Source organism: Nannobrachium achirus (assembly GCF_963921795.1).
Source record: "Nannobrachium achirus genome assembly, chromosome: 8".
Classification (NCBI taxonomy): Eukaryota; Metazoa; Chordata; class Actinopteri; order Myctophiformes; family Myctophidae; genus Nannobrachium; species Nannobrachium achirus.
In genome coordinates, this window is record NC_137817.1 from 34,166,090 (window position 1) to 34,191,267 (window position 25,178).

The 25,178-nt window shown below is 43.6% G+C and overlaps 1 protein-coding gene across 7 annotated transcripts in view; it reads right to left on the reverse strand.

The window, feature by feature from the left end:
- Positions 1-4,779: 4,779 nt before the first annotated feature.
- robo2 (roundabout, axon guidance receptor, homolog 2) overlaps positions 4,780-25,178 on the reverse strand; it is a 226,244-nt gene continuing 205,845 nt past the window's right edge. For 6 of the 7 annotated variants that reach the window (XM_080732095.1, XM_080732099.1, XM_080732097.1 and 3 more), the window contains 8 exons: positions 22,146-22,302; positions 20,142-20,402; positions 16,996-17,219; positions 10,635-10,817; positions 9,884-10,042; positions 8,581-8,847; positions 6,608-6,802; positions 4,780-6,073 (listed from right to left, as the gene is read on the reverse strand). In XM_080732095.1, coding sequence (XP_080588221.1) covers positions 6,072-6,073; positions 6,608-6,802; positions 8,581-8,847; positions 9,884-10,042; positions 10,635-10,817; positions 16,996-17,219; positions 20,142-20,402; positions 22,146-22,302 — 1,448 coding nt within the window. In that variant the 3' untranslated portion in view covers positions 4,780-6,071. The remainder of the gene's footprint in view (positions 6,074-6,607; positions 6,803-8,580; positions 8,848-9,883; positions 10,043-10,634; positions 10,818-16,995; positions 17,220-20,141; positions 20,403-22,145; positions 22,303-25,178) is intronic. The other variant, XM_080732096.1, reaches the window with a different exon arrangement.

Sequence of the window (25,178 nt, forward strand, 5' to 3'; positions counted from 1 at the left end):
CTTTTGCTAGTTTGAAGTCCTGGGGGACATGACATGCACAGGAGCTTGTTCCTTTCCTTCACAAAAATGCATACACACGTCTGCACAACTATAACAGTAGCCTATGCATTTGCTGAGCATTGCTTATTTCACCGGGCACAGATCGTTCCATCCAACCTCTCCACAGATCATCTCCACCATGTCTCATGTGCTGTGCTATGCCACAGCTGCACACACACACACGAGCACACCGGCTTCTGGGATTCTGCAGAGACAAAGACGTATCACCACGACCTGCCTTCCTTTGGCCGAGGAGGAGGAGGAGGTGGTGAGAAATGAGGGAACTAGGATAACACACACTGGCAAACCGTTGGAAATAAAAGATGGGCGCAGAGGAAAAGTTGCTTAGTTTGCAAAGAGCAGAGGGAGTCATTACTCTCGATCTGCCCCCCCAGGCAGCAGCAGAGGCAGAGGTGTGAAATAGGAGCAGTCCCTGCCGAGCCTCGGCTGATGGGTTTGTTTAAAGGGTCACGATAGATTGGTGAACCCTTTACCATAAATATGAATACAAAGATTTCCCGAACCAATGCCTAAGAAACATGTCTTATATCACCCCAAAGACCCTCTGTGAACGGTGAACACTAATCACAAAGGGAGGTGCAACAACATCCCCACCCCCCACTGGTGGCAATTTCCTCTGTTTAGTCAGATGAGAGGCAAAACTAGGAAACAAGGAGTGAGAGAAATACAGCAAAAATGAACATGAATACATGCTTGCTTTTACGGGAAGGAACCGGATGGGATTGACATCGTGATAAACTACAATATATACAAATTGTATTATTATTATTATTGTCTGTGAAATTATTTCTTAACCAGTTTATCCCTGGCATCCCTATTTTGGGCATGTCATTATGTGACATAAAATATTAAAAAGATAACAAAATAAAAATCACATGTTGTGAGCTTGCAGATCTGATAATTCCGTGCAGCACAACACAGGCATGCAATTAAGTATAAACCAGGGTTTAGTGTACAGAGATGTTCAAAGGCACAATACCAAGTTTCTGGCAACCAATTGTTCCCTTATTATATATTGTACAATAGGCATAATTTCCGACTAGAATGTAGCATGCATGAGTCCACAGGGGTTGCTGTAGTTAGCTGAGCATATCCTTATGGTTTTGTTGATTGATTGGTGGCCAGGTCAATTCAATTCTCACACAAATCTAACAAACTAATTACTTTGCCAATTCCATGAAACACATGTACTGTAAATAATGGCTCAACAAAGGCAAATGTGAGCATGAAATTGGCAAAGGTTTTATGGCATGATAAATGTATTCAGCTTGCAGACAGTAAACAAGCTGGTTATCTGGGAATACATTAAAATGTAGAATAGTTTTTGCTAGATCTTGAGAGCCATTTAAAATCCGCAATCAGAGAGTTTAAGGCGGTTTCATTTTTCAAAAATATTTTATTTTGATAGTGATCCAGGTACAAGGAAAGAAAAAACATGGATTTATTTTACAGGACATGGGAATGAGACTGTAAAAGTTCATTTATTTTGATCCACTTTTTTTCTTCTTCTTGGACAAGGACATGCAAGTGAATACAGAAGGTTGTTTACAGAAAGGAAATAGCAGAATGTAGAAATGGCATTGGAGTGGGGTGTCACCTTGCCCCATACTGTACAGAAAGACTTCACCCAAAACATTCTCTTTTTGTTTTTGTTTTTTTTAATCCCGTTTTATAGCAAAAAGGTAACACACACATAGGCTACAAAGAACCAACAATATTGAGAAAAGGAACAAAAGAGAGGGAAAGCCAAAGTACTTTTCATCCTTCCAAAAAGATGTTTTTTTCCCCCCCAGCTTCTTGACAAGCAGATCATGAGCGGTTTTGCTCCTTGTGTTCAAAGAGAGTTATTTTTCATACTTCTTTAGTTTTGACACGAGAGAAGCAGCAGTGGTGAACATGCAGGACAAAGAGTGACTGGTAATTGTGATAGACTTCTCACTCGGTGTTTCACCTCACTGTGAGCCTATCAAGTCCTTATGGCCTTTTTTCTCTGCTCCGACAGCACACTTTACAAGGAAGGAACCCCACCCCACCCAAAAAAAGACATTTTATATTCCACAAATCTTTATGCATATTTCACAATATACTTTTATTATCATTTTAATAAATACAAAAACAACAACACTGTGATTTTAAAAGAAAACAATGAGTATTAAAGAGACACTAGAACGCATTAGACATTAGAAATATCAATATTAATTTGGTATGTTCTTTTACTGACATCTTGTCTTAAGGTGGATGGACCAGCACATTGAAAATCTGAATCAAAAATCCACAGCCGAAAAAAAGAAATGAGGACGACAGCATTGGACATGAAAGGGGGATATTTTTCAGCAATGAAACTGGAATGGCATAGTCAAGTGGAGATGCATATGGATATATACACATATATACACACACACATGAACACCACGAGAATGTAAATTAACCTGAGATACTCTGTGCACCTCATTTCCAGAACACTGGTCACTGGGCAAATGATATGAAATGACAATGGCAAAAAAGACAACAGTACGACAGCTTCTGACCACCTCTCCTTTATCAACATTAGCGGTACAAAAAAAAAAGAAAAGAAAAAAACAAAAAAAAACACTGAACCAGAAAACTCCTGAACATTAATATTGAAAAAACATCGTTATAAGCAGCGTTTTGGAGTCCATAAAAGGCATACAAAGAAATCTTTCTTTTTTTCCCATTAAAAAAACAAACAAACAATAATGACATTGTTTATGAAGGAATCACATACTGAGAAAGTGAAAGGCTAATTTATGCTTTGGCAAAAACAAATTTTTGTGGAAGCATAAATTGGGCTTTCCGCTGCAGATTGGGAAGTGTGCGTGCTATAGTGGTCAAACGGATAGAAAGTGGTCTGCTCTACTGTATACCGTCTGTGACTGTAGAGACAGAGGCAGTGGGACCTGCTTGCTAAAACGTCCTACGGTTCTTCTCCACCATCAGTTCACTTTTTGTTTTGGCTTTGGGGCCCAAAGCTACACTGTGCACTAAACACTCTGCCGTGTTTTGTTTTTCTTCCCCTCCTCAAATGGCACTGAAGGTTATTGACATGGTAGTCCGGCTGCCAACAGGCCATTTGGTGTATATATATATTTTTTTTTTGCCTAAAATGTTGTCTATATACATTCATGAAACCACCTGCTGACCACCTGTCAGCATTGAGCAATTCTTTTTATAGGGAAGAAATAACCCCCCAAAATCAAGGCGGTCAGCAGGTGGATTCATGACTGTAGGTAGAGAGAGGGCGAGATCATTTAGCGACCTACAACCGGGTCGCGACGTGGTCGGTAGTTTTCAGCGACCGGGTCGCAAAATCGAGCGACTGGGTCGCTAAATGGAGCGACCGGGTCGCCAAATCACCGACCGCGGCACTAAAGCGAGCGACCGGGTCGCTAAATGGAGCGACCGGGTCGCTAAATCACCGACCGCGGCACTAAAGCGAGCGACCGGGTCGCTAAATCGACCGACTGGGACGCTAATTCCATCGACCGGGACGCTAATTCCACCGACTGGGACGTTAATCCAGCGACCGGGTAGGTAAATCCACCGACCGGTGGTCGCTTCCACCGACCTACTAACCCTAACCCTAACCCTAACCCTAAACCTAACCTCAGTAACCTTACCTCAGTTAGGCTAACCTGCCACGCAACCTCCCGACCGGGTCGCTAAATCACCGACCGCGTCGCTAAATCACTAACCTGCCACGCAACCTCCCGACCGGGTCGCTAAATCACCGACCGCCTCGCTAAAGCGAGCGACCGGGTCGCTAAATCGACCGACTGGGGCGCAAAATCTTCCGACCGGGTCGCTAAATCTACCAACCTAAAACTGCAGGCAGGTCGGTAGATTTAGCGACCGGGTCGCTCGATTTAGCGGCGCGGTCGGTGATTTAGCGACCCGGTCGCTCGATTTAGCGACCCGGTCGCTGAAAACTACCGACCACGTCGCGACCCGGTTTTAGGTCGCTAAATGATCTCGCTCCTACTGATATAGACAACATTTTAGGCAAAAAAAAAAAAAACTATATATCGTACCAAATTTCATACCCCACCTCAGTGACAGCCGGACTATGGTATTCTGGAAACCGAAGAGCCAAGCTTCAGTTCAGAGAATATACAGCACTTCACCTGGTCCAAGCAGGTCATTGCTTTGTTTTCTTTAATGGGCATTATGAAAAACATGTTAGTAAGTGCTTTAAAATAAGCAAAGAATATTGAAGAAAAACAAAAGTAAAAAGAGAACAAACATACACATAAAAGACAACTAAGAAAATCCTAATGTAAACCAAAAACTGTAGCTCCACTGTTAGGATTTGCAAGCCACATTTTCAAGAGATTGAAGTTTAACGTTTCTACTGTAATATCTGACATTTAATGCACATGTTCTATTGTGGAATGATCATAAGAGATACATACTCCTCTGTCTTTGTCTGTCAGATGACCTATTAAGGCTAATTGAAGATCCATGTATCTATTGTAAGTGCTGAGACTGAATCATGTGGTTAGATTTTTCTCATCTCTCTGCCCTACCCCACCCCTTTCCGACGCACGTTGTACGTCTCTCTCACGCACGCGCACACGCACGCACGCACGCACGCACGCACGCACGCACGCACGCACGCACGCACGCACGCACGCACGCACGCACACACACACACACACACACACACACACACACACACACACACACACACACACACACACACACACACACACACACACACACACACACACACACACACACACACACACACTTTGTGTCTGCTGCAGTGCTGTTTGTAGAGAGCGCGCAGCAAGTATATTAATAATAATATTTAGGCAGTAAAACACAAACATGAAAAGAAAATGTAAATGCTTGCAGACACACTCACTCATACAAAAATAGTGAATAGCCTCCCTACACGTGCACACGCGCACACACACACACACACACACACACACACACACACACACACACACACACACACACACACACACACACACAAAACCTTCCAACCACCACTCCCCGTTTCTGAAAACAAGACAATGCCTGGAGAGACCCCCAAAACTGTAAGGGCTGTATGTTTCTGACATCAAACTTCTTAGCACAATTTAAATACTCAACTACTTCGCCCACAACGGTACCATCTGTGCACAATTCCTCCAGCCTCAACCCAAACCCCCTCTGGACCCTTTAAGTCTACCACCCAATTAGTCTGGACTGTGGGAACGGCCATCTTATCTGTTGCTGTCCATGAGCAAAGCCTACTCTTTAATATCTCTCTGTACATTAGTATATACTCTTCTCTCTACTTTACAGTACAGAAACTCCTCTTCACATATTCTTCCGGTTCTTCATGTCAGCAGGAGCTGTGTTTTTTGTGCTTATCACCAAAATTGCAGTGCAAAAACAATAATTAACAATAATAATAATGATAATAATTAATCAATGGTAACTATTAACAAACGATGGATTATAAAACAATTATTTTATGGCACGACAGCCACTCAATTCACATATAATACAAATAACCAGATAAAATCAACTACCTGTATATGGAAATAAAAAGCTCAAACTGAATTAGGCTTGCATAGCAATGCAACAACAAGGTAAAGAATATATTTACAGGAAACAAAATTTCCCTTTTTTCCCCTCAAGGGCAGTTGCTTTGAAAATCTGTTGTTCTCATATAGATGTTTTCTTTATTTTATTTTTTACTGGCTTTTTTCTAACCAAAAAAAGAAGAAAAAAAAGGTAAAAAATAAAAATAAAATAAAATACAGTAAGGTAGGAGGTGGAAAATATTTTCTTGAGGACGAAAACCATGTGAGATGTACAGTATATCTGTGTCTATACATCACATTTACAGTTCTCTCACACTGCTTTTCACTAGTGACCCCCGCTTGACTCCTTTCCTCTGAGCACACAGGTAAAGGATAAAGTCCATTGCACCACAACCAGTGAGGCATCATTCTGCTGGGCACCTAGCAGGCTTCCTCCACTTCTCAGGCAGGTCACTCTGTGAGAAGCAAATTAAATGGGGAAAGAACAAAAACAGTGAAAAACACATCTATGGCCTTTATTTAACCATTATGAACCTTCGCATCCATAATTATGTACAATAAAGAAAAGAAAACACAAAAATAATGGCCTATGTCATTAATTTCTTAGCTTAATCTCTTCATGATGCGGACCACCTCTGGTAAAATTGCCAATATCATTAATGAAAAGATCGTGCTGTTCCCACCCCAGTATTACAATGCCCTGGGTCTAAAGTGTGACCGAGGCCATTTTAATTTGTAAGTCTCACAACATGCTGCATGTTCTTTTGGCTATTTTCTCTATTCGTTGCACGACAAAGTATATAGGGCTTATTGAAAGTTTTCAAGCACGCAATAATGATACAATAATAATGATTGCACTGATGTAGCACTACATGTAGTGTACAGTACATTGGCACTTTATTACTTGACCCCGGGTTGACTAGGGTTCATGGCATTTACTCCGATCGAGCACTTTGTTAGTCGCTCTGGAAATGCTGAGGTATACGTACATAACTCCCCCGAGTACTGTCCCTGTCCATTGGTCCCCAGGAACTCAGCATGCTCTGTTGCGGTCCACTGTTGTGGCTGCCGGGGGCCATCGGACTTGCGTGGCCCCGTGGAGCCCTTGGAGGAGGCCGTACCAGAGGAACTGTGGCCCCCAGGGGAGGGGAAGGAAGGTTTACAGTAGGGTAAGCAACCCTCCTCTGAGAACACACATAGAAAACAAAACATCCATACATTCATGAGGTTTGAAAATGAGCATGACAAACGGTTCTAATTTTATCTTGGCAAAAAAAAAACTGTATGCAAAGAAATCTGCATGTTTTGCTCAGCTACTGCATAATGCAAGTGTCACTGAGATGAGTTGGTTGCTACAGTGTGCTAAGCCACACGGAGACAAAGACCCTGCAATCTCAGCCCCCCCCCCCCCCTCCCTCCACCCACGTCTGACATCTGCAGTGTGCTGTTGCCAGCGGGCAGTGCCAGGCCCGTGGCACAGAGAGGACTCACACACACATGGGCCCTGCAGCCACCGGCCGTATGAGGGGGGTAAACACAATAGCAGAGGGGGGCCCGTCTGGCTGGTGTGGCGCCCCCTGCTGCAGGGCCAGTATAACGCTGACCCTCAGCGGTCTCCTCCATAGCAAGAAATCTCATCATACCACTCCCCACTGCTCCACTAATGACTGCAATAGAGTGTGTCCTGACCTCTGCGGAGTCTACTGTGCCATCATCAGCCATCTCTGGAAGCCATACGGGAATTCATTTCTGATTGTTTCTTCAGAGATGTTGCCGATGATTGTGGCACCTGTCTGTGTCTCATAGGCTCCCTTGTCTGTTAGGCTATCTTTGAAAGCCCTGGCACCACAAGGGCAAGGCTCTAATGATCACACACACAGATAGATAAATGTGAGTGCGCTCAAACAGAGATGGGTTGTGTGTGGCTCCTGTGTTTGAGACAGGAAAGCTGGGGCGATTAGACTGCATCTCGGTATAGCTGGGGCCTCCTACCTAGGCTGGATGAGAGGAGGCCAATATTGGCCACAGGAGCAGGGAGGCTGAGGGGAGTGGCATTCGCGGAGCCAGAGCAAGTGGCAGACAGTGCAATCTGTTCATGGAAGCAGAGCCTCAGCCCAGCATGGAAGCTAACTGAGCACAAGAGCTTAGCAAAAATCTGCCACTGCCAAAGTACAGCAGCAGTATATTATGAATTCTCTCTTCAACGCAAAATGAATGCTAATGTGCTGGTAGGGAGTTAATACGTTGTCTACTCTAATGACTGATGAATAATAAGAATCATTATTATTTAATTATTCTGCCATGAGACCTTGCTATTATGACTTTTTCATAGATTCTCTTTAATTGGCATGTAGAATACATGTCATATTTCATTTAACAAACTAAAAGATAATAAACGGATGCAGTTCATGTTATGATAATCATTCAAGGTGATTTGGGTATCAAGACATTACCACATTCATAGAAAGACAACAGCTATTGTACAATCAGTACAGAAATATCATAAATATTACATTGTACATTGCCATCTAGAAATTATATTCAGTTATATGGTATATTCTGTATTTTCCCCCACATTATCTAAAGGCCTCCTGCTATCAACGCCTCATACGTTTTTATAATAGCTTTATACCCAAATGTTAAGACGTGGCTCAGAGCTAGCAAAAAACAGAGCATCTATGACAGGCTATCATCTGTGTAAAGCAGTGGTTCTCAAAGTGGGTTTCAGGGACTCTCTACGTTCCTTTATGGGGGTCTAAATTGACCCTTACAAGTCTATAACTTTGACAGTATACAAATGGAACCAAATGGACCTATTAGGGTCCATTTGGTTCCATTTATACACTGTCAAAGTTAAGGGGAGACCTTAACATGTAAAGGTTTGAGAACCACTGGTCTAAAGACATGGGCTATGTACTCTGAAATACCGTGTTTAGCTTCATTGCATTCCATTTCCTCATACCTGTTTTCTGTCCCCGGCGCCCATCCTCCCCTCGGTCCATGGAGCCCAGCCTGTCTTGGGCCTGGCGGTGGTGCTCCAGAGATGTGCGTGTCTGTCTGTCAACAGAGCTCTTCATCTCCTCCAGCCCCGATAAGGGCCCTGCCATTGGCTGGCGCTCCAGGGAAGACGCCTTCCTCTCCGCAGGGGGCCCCATGCTGCCCACACTGCGGGCTCCCTGGATACGGCCCTGCCCCTGGCAGGGTGGGGGCTCAGGTGGGGGAGGTAGGTCTGTGGTAAGGAAGGACCACATGGTAATGAATGGCATGTTAATATTATATGCGTGTGCATGCACTTGGTAAAATGCAAACTTTTGCGTGTGCAAGTTTTTTTGACCTGCAAAAGCAAGACAGCAAAACAACATAAATGTTTTCTCTATCCACAACTTTCCAACGTCCCATCGTGCATAGCGCAGAAGGTGTGCGGCAGCTTCCAGCGCCGCAGCCGAGTGTGATCTACAAGCTCACAACGGTTGCATCTGCAACGCGACGTGAGCTTGTATGTCTGCTGTTAACCGTAAGTGTCCCGCAGATAATGCTACAGTAAATTCTCACGCAAACAGGTGGATTAATTATGGACTATTAAACATGTAAATATATAACAGCAAAAAATCTGATTATCAGAGTGTTCAAAACAAACAGGCAGTACATGTAAAAGAGAGAGAGATAGAGAATTCTTTTAACTAGAAAGGTGCAAAAAGGTGTGGTCGCACTGACGCGAGTCGCGAGGAATCCACTGGGAACTGAATTCCGTCTCACTATTTATAGGGTTAGGGTTATAATTCTCAGACCGAATACAATAGTGTGGTTGTCTATAGCAACCACACTAATATGAAGTATAGCCTATAGGTTAATCTCTGTACTATATAAAAGCAGTATGATGATGAGTGCAGGGGTGTCGCACCATATTCTGGGCCCAGGGTACTTTAACTATTGAAAAATAGCAGATATACAAGCTCACAAGCAAGCTTGTAGATCTGCTATTTTTGAAAAATTGTGAACATTTTGTGCAAGTCTTTGAATATTTCAAATCCTGCTATGGTTTTTTGAAAAACCTATATTTCTATGTCAGTGTGGTTCAAATTCATCTCAAATATTTAGTTCCAGGGACCCCCCAGAAGCAAAATTTGAGTTACAAATGTTCGCTTAAAATATATTCAAAGATTTGCACACATTTTCACGACTTCTTCAAAAATAGCAGATCTACAATTTTATGGTCCCACTTTTCCCCCCCTTGTGATGCCCCTGATGATGAGTGGAGGTCTCACCATCAGCACTAGGATCTCTCCGGTGCGGTGCTGTGCCCTGGCCTCTGGGTTTGCGGGTGGGCCGGGCAGCCCTCTGGTGGCCCAGGCTGTGTGTGCCCATTGTGCTGCCGTCTGTTGAGAAGGGACTGCTGGGTCGGGGTCTGTGGGACAGGCCTTTACCTGCAGGGAGAGAGAGAGATAGAGAGAGAGAGAGAGACATTCAGTGTGAGTAGGTTGAGAATGAGAATAGCAGCAGGAATTACTGTATGAATGAAAGACGATAAGAGTGGAGTCTCACAGGACTCTGAGAAAAAGTGCAGTTAAATAATCAAGAAGAAGAAGAAGAAAACCTGGATCAGAATAAAGGTTAGAGCTTTGTAGGAAAGAGAACACACACCAGTGTGAGGCAATTATTCCCTTCAATCCAAACAGGTCAGAGTGCAAAGCTAGGGTAGTTATAGAAAAGGCTAAGCCAAAGTAAAGGAGAGAGAGAGGAGGGAAAGCGGCATCCTCTGTCCATCCATGTACGGTACAGCTCGTGCCATGCACATTGCACAACCTGGGCACAGCATCAAACCACAGCGACAACAGAGGGGAAATCACCAGCCAACTTTATGCAGGAAAACATCAGCCAAAAGACAACAGAGGATCGACTATCAGAGCAGAACAGAGGAGATCTTCATCTCCCAGAGGCAGAAGTTCCAAAGCAGCAGGTCGTGGCTTGCTAGGCTTTCTGCGCGCGCGCACACACACACACACACACGGCACAAACCTCTCTTGCTGAGGCTAGTACCCTCCAGGCAGTAACCGGCCTTATCTGCAGCTGCCACCAGGGCCTGGGCAAAGCTGCAGTGTGTGAAGATGGAGCCATCGGAGGAACTGCCCAAGCTGGACCTGTGGCTGGAGAAATTACGCTCGTCCTCTGAGGCCGAGCCCCAGCCGTTCACCATGGATCCTGTGGAACACCACAGCTACAATTTCAGCCAGCCTCTGCGTGTAAACCTATTATAGTCTAAGCTTCTGTGTGTGTGTGTGTGTGTGTGTGTGTGTGTGTGTGTATTGTCCTGTATGTGGTTCAATGTCTATCTGTGTGTGTGTGTGTGTGTGTGTGTGTGTGTGTGTGTGTGTGTGTGTGTGTGTGTGTGTGTGTGTGTGTGTGTGTGTGTGTGTTTGTGTGTGTGTGCGCGCGCGCATGTTTCTTATTTTAAAATGTAAATTTCAGTCTCATGTTATTTCAACTGCTGGATCCAATTCCGTGGACTGCACTTCAATATGAACATCTGCGCTGCTTTGAGGACATTTGGATGGAAGCAGCAGCTCTTTAATCTTACAATGAGGCACACAATTTAAGTCAAAGTTTGTTCTGTTTGCTGCAGGGCTTCGCCGTTGGCAGGAATGAAGCACTTTGTACAGCCCTTCTGCTTTGACCCGCCCTCTTTCAATTGACTCACACACATACTGTAAACACATACTGTAAACACACGCGCACACGCACGCACGCACGCACACACACACACACACACACAAATCCTGACAGTCCATTTCCATACAACAATAGAGCAGAGCAGAACCAAGACCAGCACTGCTGCCTCAAGTGAAACAAAAAAGCCTGCTCACAAAATAGCATCTAATGGTACCATATAAACTAAAGTATACTGTATGTCTGCCTCGCTCCACTGTCTAAAGCAGTGGTTCTCAACCTTTTCAAGCCGCCTGATTTAGTATTGGTTTGTGTGCCATTTTTGCATAATATAATGTTGCAGTCAGGCCGCCACCACCCAAAATAATCATATATGAACAAGCACTTTTTTTAAGGTATTAAAAAATACCCCCACAAGTAGAGAACCACTGGTCTAAAGCAACGTTTCTCAACCTTTATTTTTTTTACCTCAAGGACCCCCAGTTTGATATGCATTAGGACCCCCAATTATTATTATCCTTTTCTTTTTTTTCCTGGGATGCCAATGTACACAAAACAATCCTCCGTGTTCATTTAACCCTGAGAGTTTACAAATCCGAATGGACCATCACAGGTCCATTTGACCCAGACGAGACCATTTGGTTCATAACTATCAATAATTTAGCTGTGGACCCCTGGAACCCTCCCCGGACAGTATGTTGAGAACCAGTGGTCCAAAGTGATATATGACTCTAAGTAAAGATATTGTTTGAATACAAAATCAATGTAGCTCAGTTATAGGTGAGTAAACAAGGACACTGGAAATATGTAACCCCATATATCTCTTTCAGGAGGATTAAAGGACATGGGCATAATGTCAGAAGGGAGAATTAATCAATACTTTAGCATCCCAGAAGTACCAAAATATAATGGAAAACCTGAGGAGATTGAGGCGCTTCCCGTAAGACTCGCATAGTATATGCACAACTTCTTGTGGCTTTCTGCTTGTGAATCAGTGCTACTGTAAGTATGTCCTTATGTTCTCCGATTGTTTTTCCCTCATAGGAAGAGCCAAGCCAGCACTTTAAATATAAAAGAACCAGTTTGCCAATAAAAATATGCCACTTTGGCAACCAAGAGCACAGAGCACAGTTGGCTAATATGACAGCTTTCTGTGGGACTAGCTTGGCAGACATTGTTAAAGTGGCAAGTACCCAAGCACACCGCTCGCATACACGCGTGTGCACGCACACGCCAAAGACACACACAGTTGGATGAATGGGGGTTCAGATGTCTAATTAGGCACAAGAGAGGCAAAGGTCACATGGAGTGGGATTAAAAAAGGTCGGTGAATACAAAAAGTTAGAATTAGAATTCTGCTGGTAAAAGCAGGTCGGCAGTGAAACAAAGCCAGTTCAAACACATCTCTGCTGAAAACAATAAGAACGTAATGTCTCTTTGGTGATGGCATTCAACACAATGCAACATAATTAGAAGCGGGCATGAGGGAAACCGGTCGGGGACAGCACTAAAGTACCTGCCCACCACCGTGGAGACTGGGGTTTGAGTCCTCTGCGGTGCCTCTGGCTTGGCAGGGCGCTCCAACCAACACAATTGGCCATGTTCTCGGGTGGTGAACCAACGGAGACATGTGGTTGTCTACACCCTCCCCAGACCAACAGTAGGGGTTGGCAGTAGTCTCGCGTGGCCACACTGTTGCTTCCCACAATTTTCAAATGCTTCCGTCACACAGTCTGGAGAACGGAAGCTCTTATCATGAGTAAAATATAAAGCGGATGTGAAGCCTCCTCCCCACTTCCGTTTCGTCTTTAAAGTCACGCAAATGTATCCTAATATATAAATCAAAATCATCTAAGCATATATACTGTAGGTTGCTGATGAGCAGCAATGGAAATAAAAAAAGTTCCATGTAAAGATATTTTGAAATATATTTTCGTGAACGGAAATGCCAGCCTCCGTTAGTCGGATTTCGGGATGTGAAGTTCCAGACTCAATATAGCATTCAGAGATTGTGGAATAGTTGTCTGGCTATGCGAGCCTAGCTTGGCAGTCACAGGGACTATACAAATGGGGGAATTGGCATAATGTCTACATAAATTGAGGATACAATAATCACATTAATGATAAATAAATAGAAATAATTAGAGAAGAGACGTGGCCACGAAAACCTACTGCATAATGTATTTCTGGATTGTTAAATATAAGACATTGGGAAATCTCTCTACAATGGATTTCCTCACCTATGAACTTCAACATTTTCAAACACATTATGACGTTGAGGTGGTTATTGTGCCACTAAAAATACTCACAATTGTCATTTGGCATTTCAAAACATTGTGTATCCCTGTTGCAACAAATTACTCCCACATTCATGGAACATTTTGGAAGAACAAGAAGCTCCCCTCACATTCCCACCATACAGCACGGAGTCTACAAATTACAGACAAGTAACTACATTCTGTCTTATCCTGACAAGCAATTTTCTTTGAAAATGTCCTTTCCTGAGTTTTCTCCAAGAAAGAAAGAAATAACGAAAGACAGAAAGAAAGAAAAATGTCAATTCCTTGGGTCCAATTCTACCACAAAGAATAGAGCAGATAATAAAGTATAGGCAATGCCAGCCGAAGCACTGAGGCTTCCAGCTCCTCTACCTCAGCTATAAGGAACACTGCCTCAGCAAATCACATCAGAAAATGACTTTTCAGTCGGACCGGCTACCTCGTTTCTACTGCTTTACCTTTGGAGCACTTTAATTCTCTAGAACTGCACTCCAATCAAAACTGTAATCATCGCAAAATAATTTGATAAAAATTCAATCTCTGCTCTGGAATTGTGTTTTCTTCTTTGGTCTCCGGTTAAGGGCCCGATCCTTTTCTATGGGAATGTCATTTTATCATGTCTTGCATCAGAGCAACATGGGCCAAACCATGTACTCTAAAAACCACTTGCTGTCACCTCCCATGCTCCATGCACTAATAGAGCAAGGCCAGTAAATGGGAGCTTGCTGGGGGCAGTAAACCCCAGCCCGGGTCCCTGCTGCCACTAAAACTGATTTATACCGACGGAGACCCTCATCTGCATGTCGTTAATCGGGGGAAATCATTCCCCCTGACGAGCAGGCGTCTCTACCTGCCGCCAAGAGACGTGACCCCAGCTCCTCCCCAACAAGGCCATGCTTTATGGGAAAGTAATCGCCCAGAACAGCCGGGCTCTCCGCTCACTATGGACACAGCAGCCTTTTACAGCTATCTACACCTCAGCATTATACCACCTACCGTATACCTCCACCTTGATAACACCTGCTTGTTCACTTCATCATGCAGACTTAGTCTAAACATGGCCATCTAATACCCCGTGGAACAGCAGGCTTTACATTAATCTGCTGAAAAATATGCTGTATTATCTCAGCACATAAAATAACACATTGGGAAGCCCAAACAGACAACCTGCTGGTGAAAAATGGCCCCCAGGAGGAGAGAGTTGGCTTTTCCTTTTTTTTTTCTAGGCCAAGAGTGAGGATGTTTGATTTACTGGCCTTTGGTGTAACATTAAGGAAACAGACCTATTTCCATATTATTAAAACAATGACAGATCTATCAAGTGTGGCTCGACAAGAGTCTGCCCCCCCCCCCCATTTCTGTACAACCTCAAAATGGTGGCCACGATAAATCTCTGCACTTTCCTCCCAGACTCTCCCACTCCACCCCACCACCACCACCACCCCCACCCAACCCTGGAGCTGGGACCGCGGCTATGCTGTCAGAGGATGGGGAGCGAGGGAGACTTGCGGAGAGATAAGAAGAAATAGTGCTGTCTTCAGAGTAATACAGTGGGGACGAGATGTAGCAGATTAGGGCCCAGTTGCTGCTTTATATTCCTCTAAATATATCAGCGGCTGCATGTGTCACCACTGTTGCAGCCACTGTTCCATCATCCCACGGAAAACTACATGTTAGTGCTGCCACCGACAGACAGGGCAGGCCAAGCAAACAGCCGTGTCAACCACATCAACCCCTCCCCTCTCACCCCCTCTCTTTCAGCTCCTCTGCCTTTGCTCTCTTCTTCCTGACCATTCAATAATTTCTTTCTTTGAGTAGCATTTAAACAAATACAATTATCCACCAGCTTTGCTGAGAGTGCTTAATGGAGAATTCTGTGCTAAATCACATTCTCACCCTTTTTTTTTTTTTTTTTGCAAATGTGACTCCAGGGTTGCGTAATTGTTGAGATTCCGGGGAATTGTGGTCCTACTGTATGTATTCAATTCAACAACATAGTCTCCCTCTGTCTTCATACAATAGCCATGCCATCCATGTTATTTAAAATACCCCTGGCTTCAGAGAGGTAAGGTTTCAGCCTCCTGCTCACCAATAAGCACCATTTGGTAGAAGAGGAGCAATGTAGGAGGTCTAACATGTTTAGACCATTGACTACGACCCACGGCATGGAATATAAAATAATAGTAATGTATTGTTTCAAAAAGGCCACAAATATTCTCTGCAGAACATTTCAATTCGGAAAATAGCGAAACCTGGTCATTATTTCCAGATCTAACAAATGGTGGAATGCTTCGTTAATAATTTTCCAAAGGGGCCAACAGTAGTGTAAAGTGTATAGCAAGTCGTGTGGGCTAAACATGCCAAGACCACCACCGGTGTGGTCCTTTAAAGACCCAGCCCCTACTGCCTCTCCTGTTCCAATGTCATGCCCTTCACGTGTCCCTCCGACAGACGGCTGTAAAAGCTTTCAGTAGAGTTGTAAAAATGGAAATGGTGCCTCCAGTCTGGAATGGGATATGGCCGCACGTGAAATTTATTTCAAATCTCCCAGGGAAGATATGGGTGGCACTGGTGTGGAGTTAAATCACAGTCACTCTACTCCCCGTGCCTCCCCATCTCTCTCCTTCCTCTTAATTTCCCTCTCACTCTCCTGTTTAAAATTCATGGACTTTCTTATCTCATTTTGGGAAAGGATAATTATAATTTGCCAGAGCGAGAGCCAAAAGTACATGATTGAGGTAAATTCGGTAGCATGTTCGTTTACAATTTGCATACAACAGGCTCATAAAGGACACGTTATGAGGAACAATTGTTTACAAGGCATTACAAATGGATGTGAACACATCTCAACGCACGGTTCAACTCATCATAGCATTTCACCACATCTCAGCACTTCTCATTAAAACAGTTAATCAATTCAGACACACAAACACAAACAATGTACTGTGTTAGTACATATTATGTATAGTGTGTGTGTGTGTGTGTGTGTGTGTGTGTGTGTGTGTGTGTGTGTGTGTGTGTGTGTGTGTGTGTGGGAGAGCAAAGACAGGCTGTTTCTGACCGAGGAGAAACCCTTTTAACAGCGGTTCTGAAACTATCTGTCTCCGGATTCAATGAGCTCCCCGGCCCGGCTGCATTAGAGAGTGGAGGGGGCTGCGCTGCGGGCGATGGGAAATTTTGATTCGGAGTGTTTTCTATAGAGTTATGGTGTTTTCAGATAGACAATGGAGCATAGACGCCCCATTTTGCTTCTGGGGCACGTTGCGTCATGACGTATGCACCAGCATCTTTGACCAGCACCCACAGCAAGTGTCTGGTTACCTGGTTACCATGACAACGCTAACACGCCTCCAGCTGGGTTAGGCGGCGGAAGTGTTAAGGTAACAGCGACATTGAATACAGTTGCGAGCATGCGACTGCACTGGCCAGCTCACCTGTTAAAGAGCTGTCCAGGTTATCCATGCTGGAGCCCGGTGTGTGCTCGATGCCACGGGGATGCCTGGCCCCGTAACCTTCATCCTCCTCCTCCTCCTCCTCTTCCTCCTCCTCATCCTCATCGGCGAGATCAGTCTCCAGGTCCGACACCAGTGTGCTGGACACGTACCCCACGGGAGGGGCCGGGGCCTGGGGAGGAGGGAGGGAGCCCCCCTGCAAGTGCCTGGTGAGAGAGAAAGACAGCACATGCTGTTGAATTAAGGTGAGTCCACACCAAAGAGACTACAAGAAACTCTTTCCAACTCCTTCAGATTGGCAGTCTGCGGCAGTCTGTGGCATTTAGTTGGTAAAGACTAAGCACAAACTCTAATCAGCAGAAAGAACATTGGTTTTGCATTGATCTCTGTCTGCCAGTGTGTTGCCAGGTCTGCTCATTATAAGTGACTTTAAGTCTTCCTGTAAAGTCGCTTGTAAATATTCATAGTTGCAGGTTGCTTTTGTTTATGGCTTGTTTTCCGAAGTGTAGTTGCTTATTTGGGTATTGGTTTCAAGATAATATAAAAACACTGATGTAATAGGGCTCAAGTGATGAAAATGGTCGCCTCTTTTGGGCTTGTTTTCATAGACCAGTTCGCTTGTTTCACTCACAGAATCTGTCAAATGTGGCAACACTCAGCCCCGTTAAAACAAACAAAAGCATTTAGCGCTAGCTATGCTTTGGAGCTGATGGTCGATTGGTATAGGAATTGCGTGTTGAGAATATGGTATTTAGTTCAAATGTGTGACGGGAAAATGTCTCTGGCTTATTTAAGCTTGGTTCTGCACAGTAGCTGCAGAACCAAGCTTACCCCCTTCAGTCCAGAGGGGAAAAGGACGACAACTGAGCAAGTCCTGTTTCCCATCAGCACGTCGATAGAAGTCCCAATCTGCTGCCGACAACCTGCCGACGGCAGCTTTATCAGCAGGAGACGCTTTCCAACCGTTACCGACGGCTGATCGTAAGAGAATCTCTGCGTCTTTTCACTCCCAAAAAGCAGCAGTGTAGAGCACTGTTTCCCAAACAGTGGGTCGGGACCCAATTGTGGGTCGCGGACACATTTTTATGGGTCACATAATTTTGGGGTTCCTACATTTTGTTTTTAATTATTATTATTCCAAAACATTTTCAAAACATTTTCATTTCCCAAAAAGCTAAGATTTTCATGAATAAAAACAATGCAATGATTAATTAATGGGTAATTTCATGAACTCACTCACTACCATTGACGAGATATGACAGATTTATTTTATAAGCCCCCACTACCTTTGACGAGATCTGACAGATTACTGTTTTATCGCCTGTTTAATCGAGTCCTCACTTTTACTGAAACACCTTATCCGGCCTCGTTTAGGCCAGATATACAGTAGCTATTTCCGTATCCGGAGATTTTGATCTACATCAGGGTCTTTGGGTTTTTGCGGTAAACAAGACACATTCAAACAAGCCACTTTGTTCTTCTGCCAGTGTTACAAGAGATCCTCCCGTACACGCTCAACGCTGTTTCTGGGACATCGTATAACACACGGTGGCTGCGTGCACATCCGCAGATGATCGAAAATACGGCAAGAGCCTCAGTGAGGGCTTATAAAATGAATTCAATCCTGACAGTGAATTAATTTATAAATACAATTAAAATCTAAGAAAGTCCATACATTAGAAAACATAAGAAATAAGAAGTAGTGAAAATAGCCAATCTACAATCTACTAGCCAATCTACAAGCTCACAACAGAGCGTGTTGTGAGCTTGTAGATCTGCTGTTTTCACTACTGGTGTAAAAAAAAAAGAAAAGAAATATGACATTTGATAAAAGACAGGATGACATAAAGAGGCAGATGCGAGATGGAAGTGGAACCATCAAAGCTGACTTCACAGCTCAGTGCTTTCACATCCTATGCTCTGAATACATTTGGACAATTCCACTAATTCTACAGTGCTGTGGCTTGCACGCTAACACAATGACCCACTAATTGCAGCTGTAGACAGTACAAAGGCATGCTCTCTGAGCCTGTCGACGCGAGGCCGTCACCTCATAGACAGCCCGCACCGCTGACAGCCGTGTTTGTTTGAGTAGTGCCATGTCACTGACGTGGTCTGCAGCAGAATTTGGTTGTAATTACCGTCTCTCTCCTGTTGTCAGAGATGCTCTCTAACCAACATAGTCATTACTGGGTAACATGACAAGATTACTGACAACACTGTCCTTTAGCCTTCCACCATGAATGGATGCCAGTCTCGCATTCTCTCTGCATCGCCGACAGATTGACGCATGGCCTCCATCTGACTTACATGAGCACCGCAACAACGGAATGTGCCGCATGAGGTTTGGTTTGTGTGTGCGCACACGTACGTGTGTTTGTCGGGAGGAGGGAGGGGGTGTCATAAACACGGGCGGCAAAGAAAGTATGTCTCTCTTGGTGAGCAAAATACAGCAGCCATCCAAGTGGTTGCATGTGTCCATAGATGTCAAGAGATTAATGGGTGTTTGTCTGTAGCACAATGCAACAACTATGGTAATGAACACTGAACAAAATATACAGTCAGCATTTAAAATAAATGAATGGACTTTTTTTTTTGGTCAGTGATAACTATAATTATGAGGGACTTTTCTTAATGCATGTATTATTAATTGAACTAAAGGAACAATCAGCTACAAGGGAGCTTGTTGAGGCTGACTCAGCTTAACTCAGAAACCATATGGGACCCCCGGCAAGCAAATTAAAAATACTAAAGCATAATGCAACAAATTAAAATATATACAATAGCGTATACAATAGCGTATACAATAGCGTATACAATAGCGTATTTAATAACGGCAATATTATGTGATCCATTAAAAACAAGCTTTGAAAAAAAAAATGTAATATTAATTTAAAAGGTTTGGTGCTTGCATTTCTTGCAGATAAGTTATAACTTGCCACCAAATGTGAATGTAAATAAAATGAGTTAAAGAAAATTGAAAATAGCAGATCTATAGGCTCTCAAGGCATCGCGGTGAGCTTGTCGATCGGCTACTTTTGAAACATCCTTTTAACTTTTTTGTGGTTAAGTTAAAGTGGTTAAAATGACAGTAAATGTCCATTTAAATCCAGTGGGTGTTACTCTACCATGTCTTTGCCATGTCCAGCTGGTATGCTCTGGTCAGCTCATCCAAATGTGCCTGGAGCATGGGCTGCATCTCGTCACGGGGCGAGGGGGTGAGGGTGGCTGTGGACTGCTGGCCAAAGGACACTGCTGCTGGTGAAGAGGCCACCCCGCGAATGGGTGGAGTGGGAACCCTCTCCTCTTCCTCTTCCAACTCATCCTCCATCCCCTGGTGAAGGTACGTTTGCACAGGCATGGGAGGGCCCCAGCCGTCACTTTCATACCTGGGACAGCAGGTGGAGAGGTTACTACTACACCAATTACATGATGTGTGCTCAGGAGTTATTCTGAATCTGATCATTTGTATTACAAGACCAGTGTTGGGGAAAGTACTTTCAAAATGTAACTGATTTCTTACTAAAAGTAATGTTATATTTATTTTTTTGCCAAGTAAGGCCAGGAGGCAGAGATTATGTTTTCATGCGTTTGTGTGTGTACAGGTCAGGTGGACTGATCGGCATCAAACCTTTCGTGTAAGGAACACCCACCCTAAAACCTTCGGCCTCTTGGTGATGCTATACCAGGCCACTGTAGATTTTGGTCCATAACTCTTTAAATGTACTCTCTATTGTATCGTTTTCGTAGTATGGACATAGTTGCAATTATCTATCTCTGTTGTGAGAGAGACAAAGGTATGGATATGTCTGTAATGACAACTACTAACACGTTCATTTGGGATCAATATAAGTAGGAAAATGAGCCTAGATGTTATTTAGTCTGGAGTTGTCCTTTAAGGTCAATTCATCTATCGAACACTGACAACATAACATACTATTATGTAATATGCGACATTCAAAACCGCGCTAAAAGAGCACACATTGCAACAGGACCTCGATAAGTCTTCTAGCTTTAGAATACCGTCAGCAAGTTGAGGGTGTAGGGAGGGTGTGCGCCCCGTGCTGATTATGAATTGATTACAGCATTGGTTGCCGTTTGCAATTTGTTAATATAGTATTCAATCATTCCATCCGTCAATCAACACTTTGGTCATGACATATCCCCTGTGGGCAAATATAGGATGAAGGGATAGGTTTGCATGCCCTATAACACCAAAGCTAACAGGATGTCTAAGTGGAATTCATAATGCTAAACCAACCGTGAACCATGTAACCCTGTGACCTTGTCAAACCTTTTACAGAATGTACTTTTTTACAGTGCAGAGGGGAATTGTGGAGCTGCTCTGGCTTTAATTCCCCATAACTGTGTGCTTATACATCCTGAAATAATACTGCTAATAAAAACGAATGTTCATTAAAGGGAATTTGTCAGTGCACACTCCATAGGACATAACTGTTGCCAGATAACTGCTGCCATTAAAAGCAGTCTTAGATTTACAGTGGCGGACTCCTCATTTTCCAGATAGACCATTAAAGCAGATGACCCTCCCAGATTGGAATTATGAGTGAGAGCAACACCAATAGCAATAGCCGAGACGTACATACACTATCATACCTACAATACTAGCCCAGAAAGACCACACTATCACACCTACAATACCAGCCCAGAAAGATATACCATTACACCAACAATACTGGCCCAGACACACACACACACACACACACACACACACACACACACACACACACACACACACACACACACACACACACACACACAGTTGGTGATTGGTGAATAACACGCCTTGTGAATAAACTGCCCATTTTTTGTGGCTTTTGTCTCTGTTCAGAATAATATAATTATTAATGTTAAAATGTAATTGCAATCCATCTAATATTTCTAAAAAACTGCAGAGTACAGGCTTGTTGGAATGTGTCGTGATTGACAGCTGTCACCGTAATTATTTTTCCTTATTACTATACTCACTGTAAGACAAAATACAGCAGACCTACTATCAAAATATGCTGCTTGCCAAAAACAAGTTTTCTCGTCAGTTACGATGAGTGATGGTGTCATGCGATGGAAGCATAAATTAGGCTTCAGCGTTATGGTGAGGTTTGCTGACGTACCCTCCTTCATGGTGGTCGATGGGGTAGTGGTCCATCTCAGTGCCTGGGAGAGGGTGAATAGGGGGAGGGGGCAGGGGAACGTTGGCCCAGTTGGAGCCGTTGGCCTTGGTAGGTTTGGCACTAGCCTTGGTCTTCTTCTTCTTCCCCCCCTTTCCACCTTTGAGGGAAATTGAATAGGAAGGTGAAGTGTTAGAAAGAATGATTCCATGAAAATGTAATTGTAAAACAGGTCATCAACAGAGGGTCCTCAGAGTTACTACAGGGGGTCCTCCAAATCTTTGAGTGATAGAAACTTTTTTTCTCCTTTTTTATATTAACCAATTGAACCCTAGCATCCATATTCTGAGAACCTTAGCCAAAAATAGCATATCTACAAGCTCACAACACCTCGTACTGCAAGGCGTTGTGAGCTTGTAGATCAGCTATTTTCGGCAAAGAGCTTTGGTGTAGAGGGGGAAAAGAGCAGATTAAGTACAGAGTGAAAGTACAAGTTTATTAAGTATTGACGGTTCAAGTGGTTAAATATCTGAAAACACAAATTGACATGAATCCAAAATACACTGATGATTGTGCTGTCAAACGATGAAACTATATGGAATCTATGAAACGTTTGTTGGGGTCCCTGCTTCATCTCTCTCTGAACTAAGGGGTCCTTGGCCTGAAAACGTTGAAGACCCCTGTTGTAAAACATAAAATCTGTCCTGAATCTGAACATAAAACCATGGAGGGTTTTGTGAAATATAAACCATCTCCAAATAATGTTAGATATTCCAAACTCAAAATCTATTTAGTGTGAGTATGAAGCCAAAATACATCCATTTCAGGTGCAATTCTGTGTGCCCATAGAAATTCAGACAATTTCATACACAAGATTTCAATGGGCTCCCGCCTGTCACACAGAACCTCAAGGCCGTCGGATGAAAAGCGAGCCTCCATCGATTGATTGGCTAAAAAGCTTCAAATCTCCATAGAAACGGGAGAAAATGGCAGTAAAGCAGACCTTTATGCTGCACCCATCCCTGAAGTGTCCCTTTCCACACGTTCTCAATTAAATATCTCACTTCAGGCCACAGCATCATCATGAATGGCTTGTGTAGTGTCACTGTGGCCCTAATAGAATGAACTGAGAGTCTATTACACTTTCATTTCTTTTATTACATCAGAAAGCCCCCTAACCTCATCCATTTACCCCCCGCCCCAATCTCTGCATCTGTCAGTCATTGTCCCTTTTATACCCATATATGGAGATCGCTGATGTCATCATTATACTATATGTAGGCAATTTGGGGCATGCTCCCTTTTGTGCCCATAAATGGAGAGAACTGAGAGATACATTGAGATTAGACAACACACTCCATATTTGGGTGTAGCTGCATTGGGAACTCCTTATATGGCTATGGCTGAGTCAGAGTGACATCATAGGTATATGTACGCCCTCGTCCCCACACTCCCGCTTTGAGTGGTGCTAAACGCTCCTCCATCTGGATTTGTGTGTACAGTATGTATGTCTGTCCGTATGTGAATCCCGCAAAGCTGGGCATTGGCCAAGCTTCGCAGAACGTTTAACGAAATTAACTAATAAAAGGCACCACTCACTTCACACTGGATGTGATTTTTTAATATAGGACATACACACATATTACACAGTATAAATATATACTGGCGTTCCTAATTTGGGCATGTCATTATTGTCCCAAAATTAAGAGAATCTTAGAAAATAGCAGATGTACAAGCTCATAGATCAGCAACCGCACCATTTTCATTTAAAACCTATTTGGCAACTGACGCTATGGCTATTTGGGGGTCCTTGGCATGAGAGAGTGTGGGAACCCCTGCTGTACACTGTAGGAGGGAACTCCTTTTGTGGCGAGCTGCAGTTCCTTCCCTCCAAAACACCTTGTAACTCAATCCAGAAAATACAGTAATTCAGCGTCACCCGGCGGCCACAGAGGCCAGTGACAGCCATCGTTAGGAGCCTCTCTTACAGTATGTACATTTGTATCTGTCATCAGTTGGTCAACCCTTACTGCCAAGGGCCTCTAATCACCTCTCCACAAAGAAGAAGTCCCAGATCAAATAACCCTGTGCTATGTACAGCAACATCGGGTAATCCACTAAATTGACTTGACTTTAGCATGGCTAAAAATGTACTCAATATTGCTGATAGCAGCCCATGAAGAGATAATGTGTAATATAAATTCTGAAATGCACTGTAAAATGTGTACCTCTTCACCAATCTATTAAAAATAAATAAAGCCCTTTTTGGACGATGAAAAGAAAATGAACTCCAAAACTGACTGGATCAAAATATTCTGTGCATGAGAAGACAATATCATGCGCAAGGAGCCGATAAAGGTGTCAGAATAAGATTGATAAAGAATGGAAGTAATAAAAGAAACAACTGTAAGCCCAAGGCGAGAGACACCACAGTGTAACTATAGTCTGAAAGTAATTGGGTTTCCTAATCGCACCTCTGGGCGACGCTCGACTTTTACCAATAACCGGCGAGCTGGCGTGATTGTTCAATCCTCTCCCCTACCCCTGAGTCCCTCCACACAAGACCAGCCATCAATATTGAAAATGAGTCTCTTCCAGGGAAGGATGGTCTGGCACTGGAAATGACTGCAGCTCACCCCAAATATGAAAAGTACAGAGGGGAAAACTGTGGCTAGGAGCTACACAGGAATTACACAGCAAACCCATCTCCTCGGACAAAACCGGGCCTCTTTTCAAAGGGGAGCTAATACTAAATATAGACGTGGAGCTGGATATTTATACCTCAGGTCTGGGCGCTCCCAACCTATAACTGCAGGGACCGCGCGGCCTCAAGCTTTGTTTTTATTGGGTGCGTCAGTGCTGAAGAGGGGAACCCACAGAATGGAGACTCCAGAAGGACTCAGCCAGATATAACCTTAGCAGTGGGAGAATAATTGCAAATACAGTGTCCAATTTGCTGACCGAAGGGAATTTTTTATAATAGCTAAAATTATGAAATTAGTGAATAGATCGGTGTGGTTTATACAGTAGGTTACT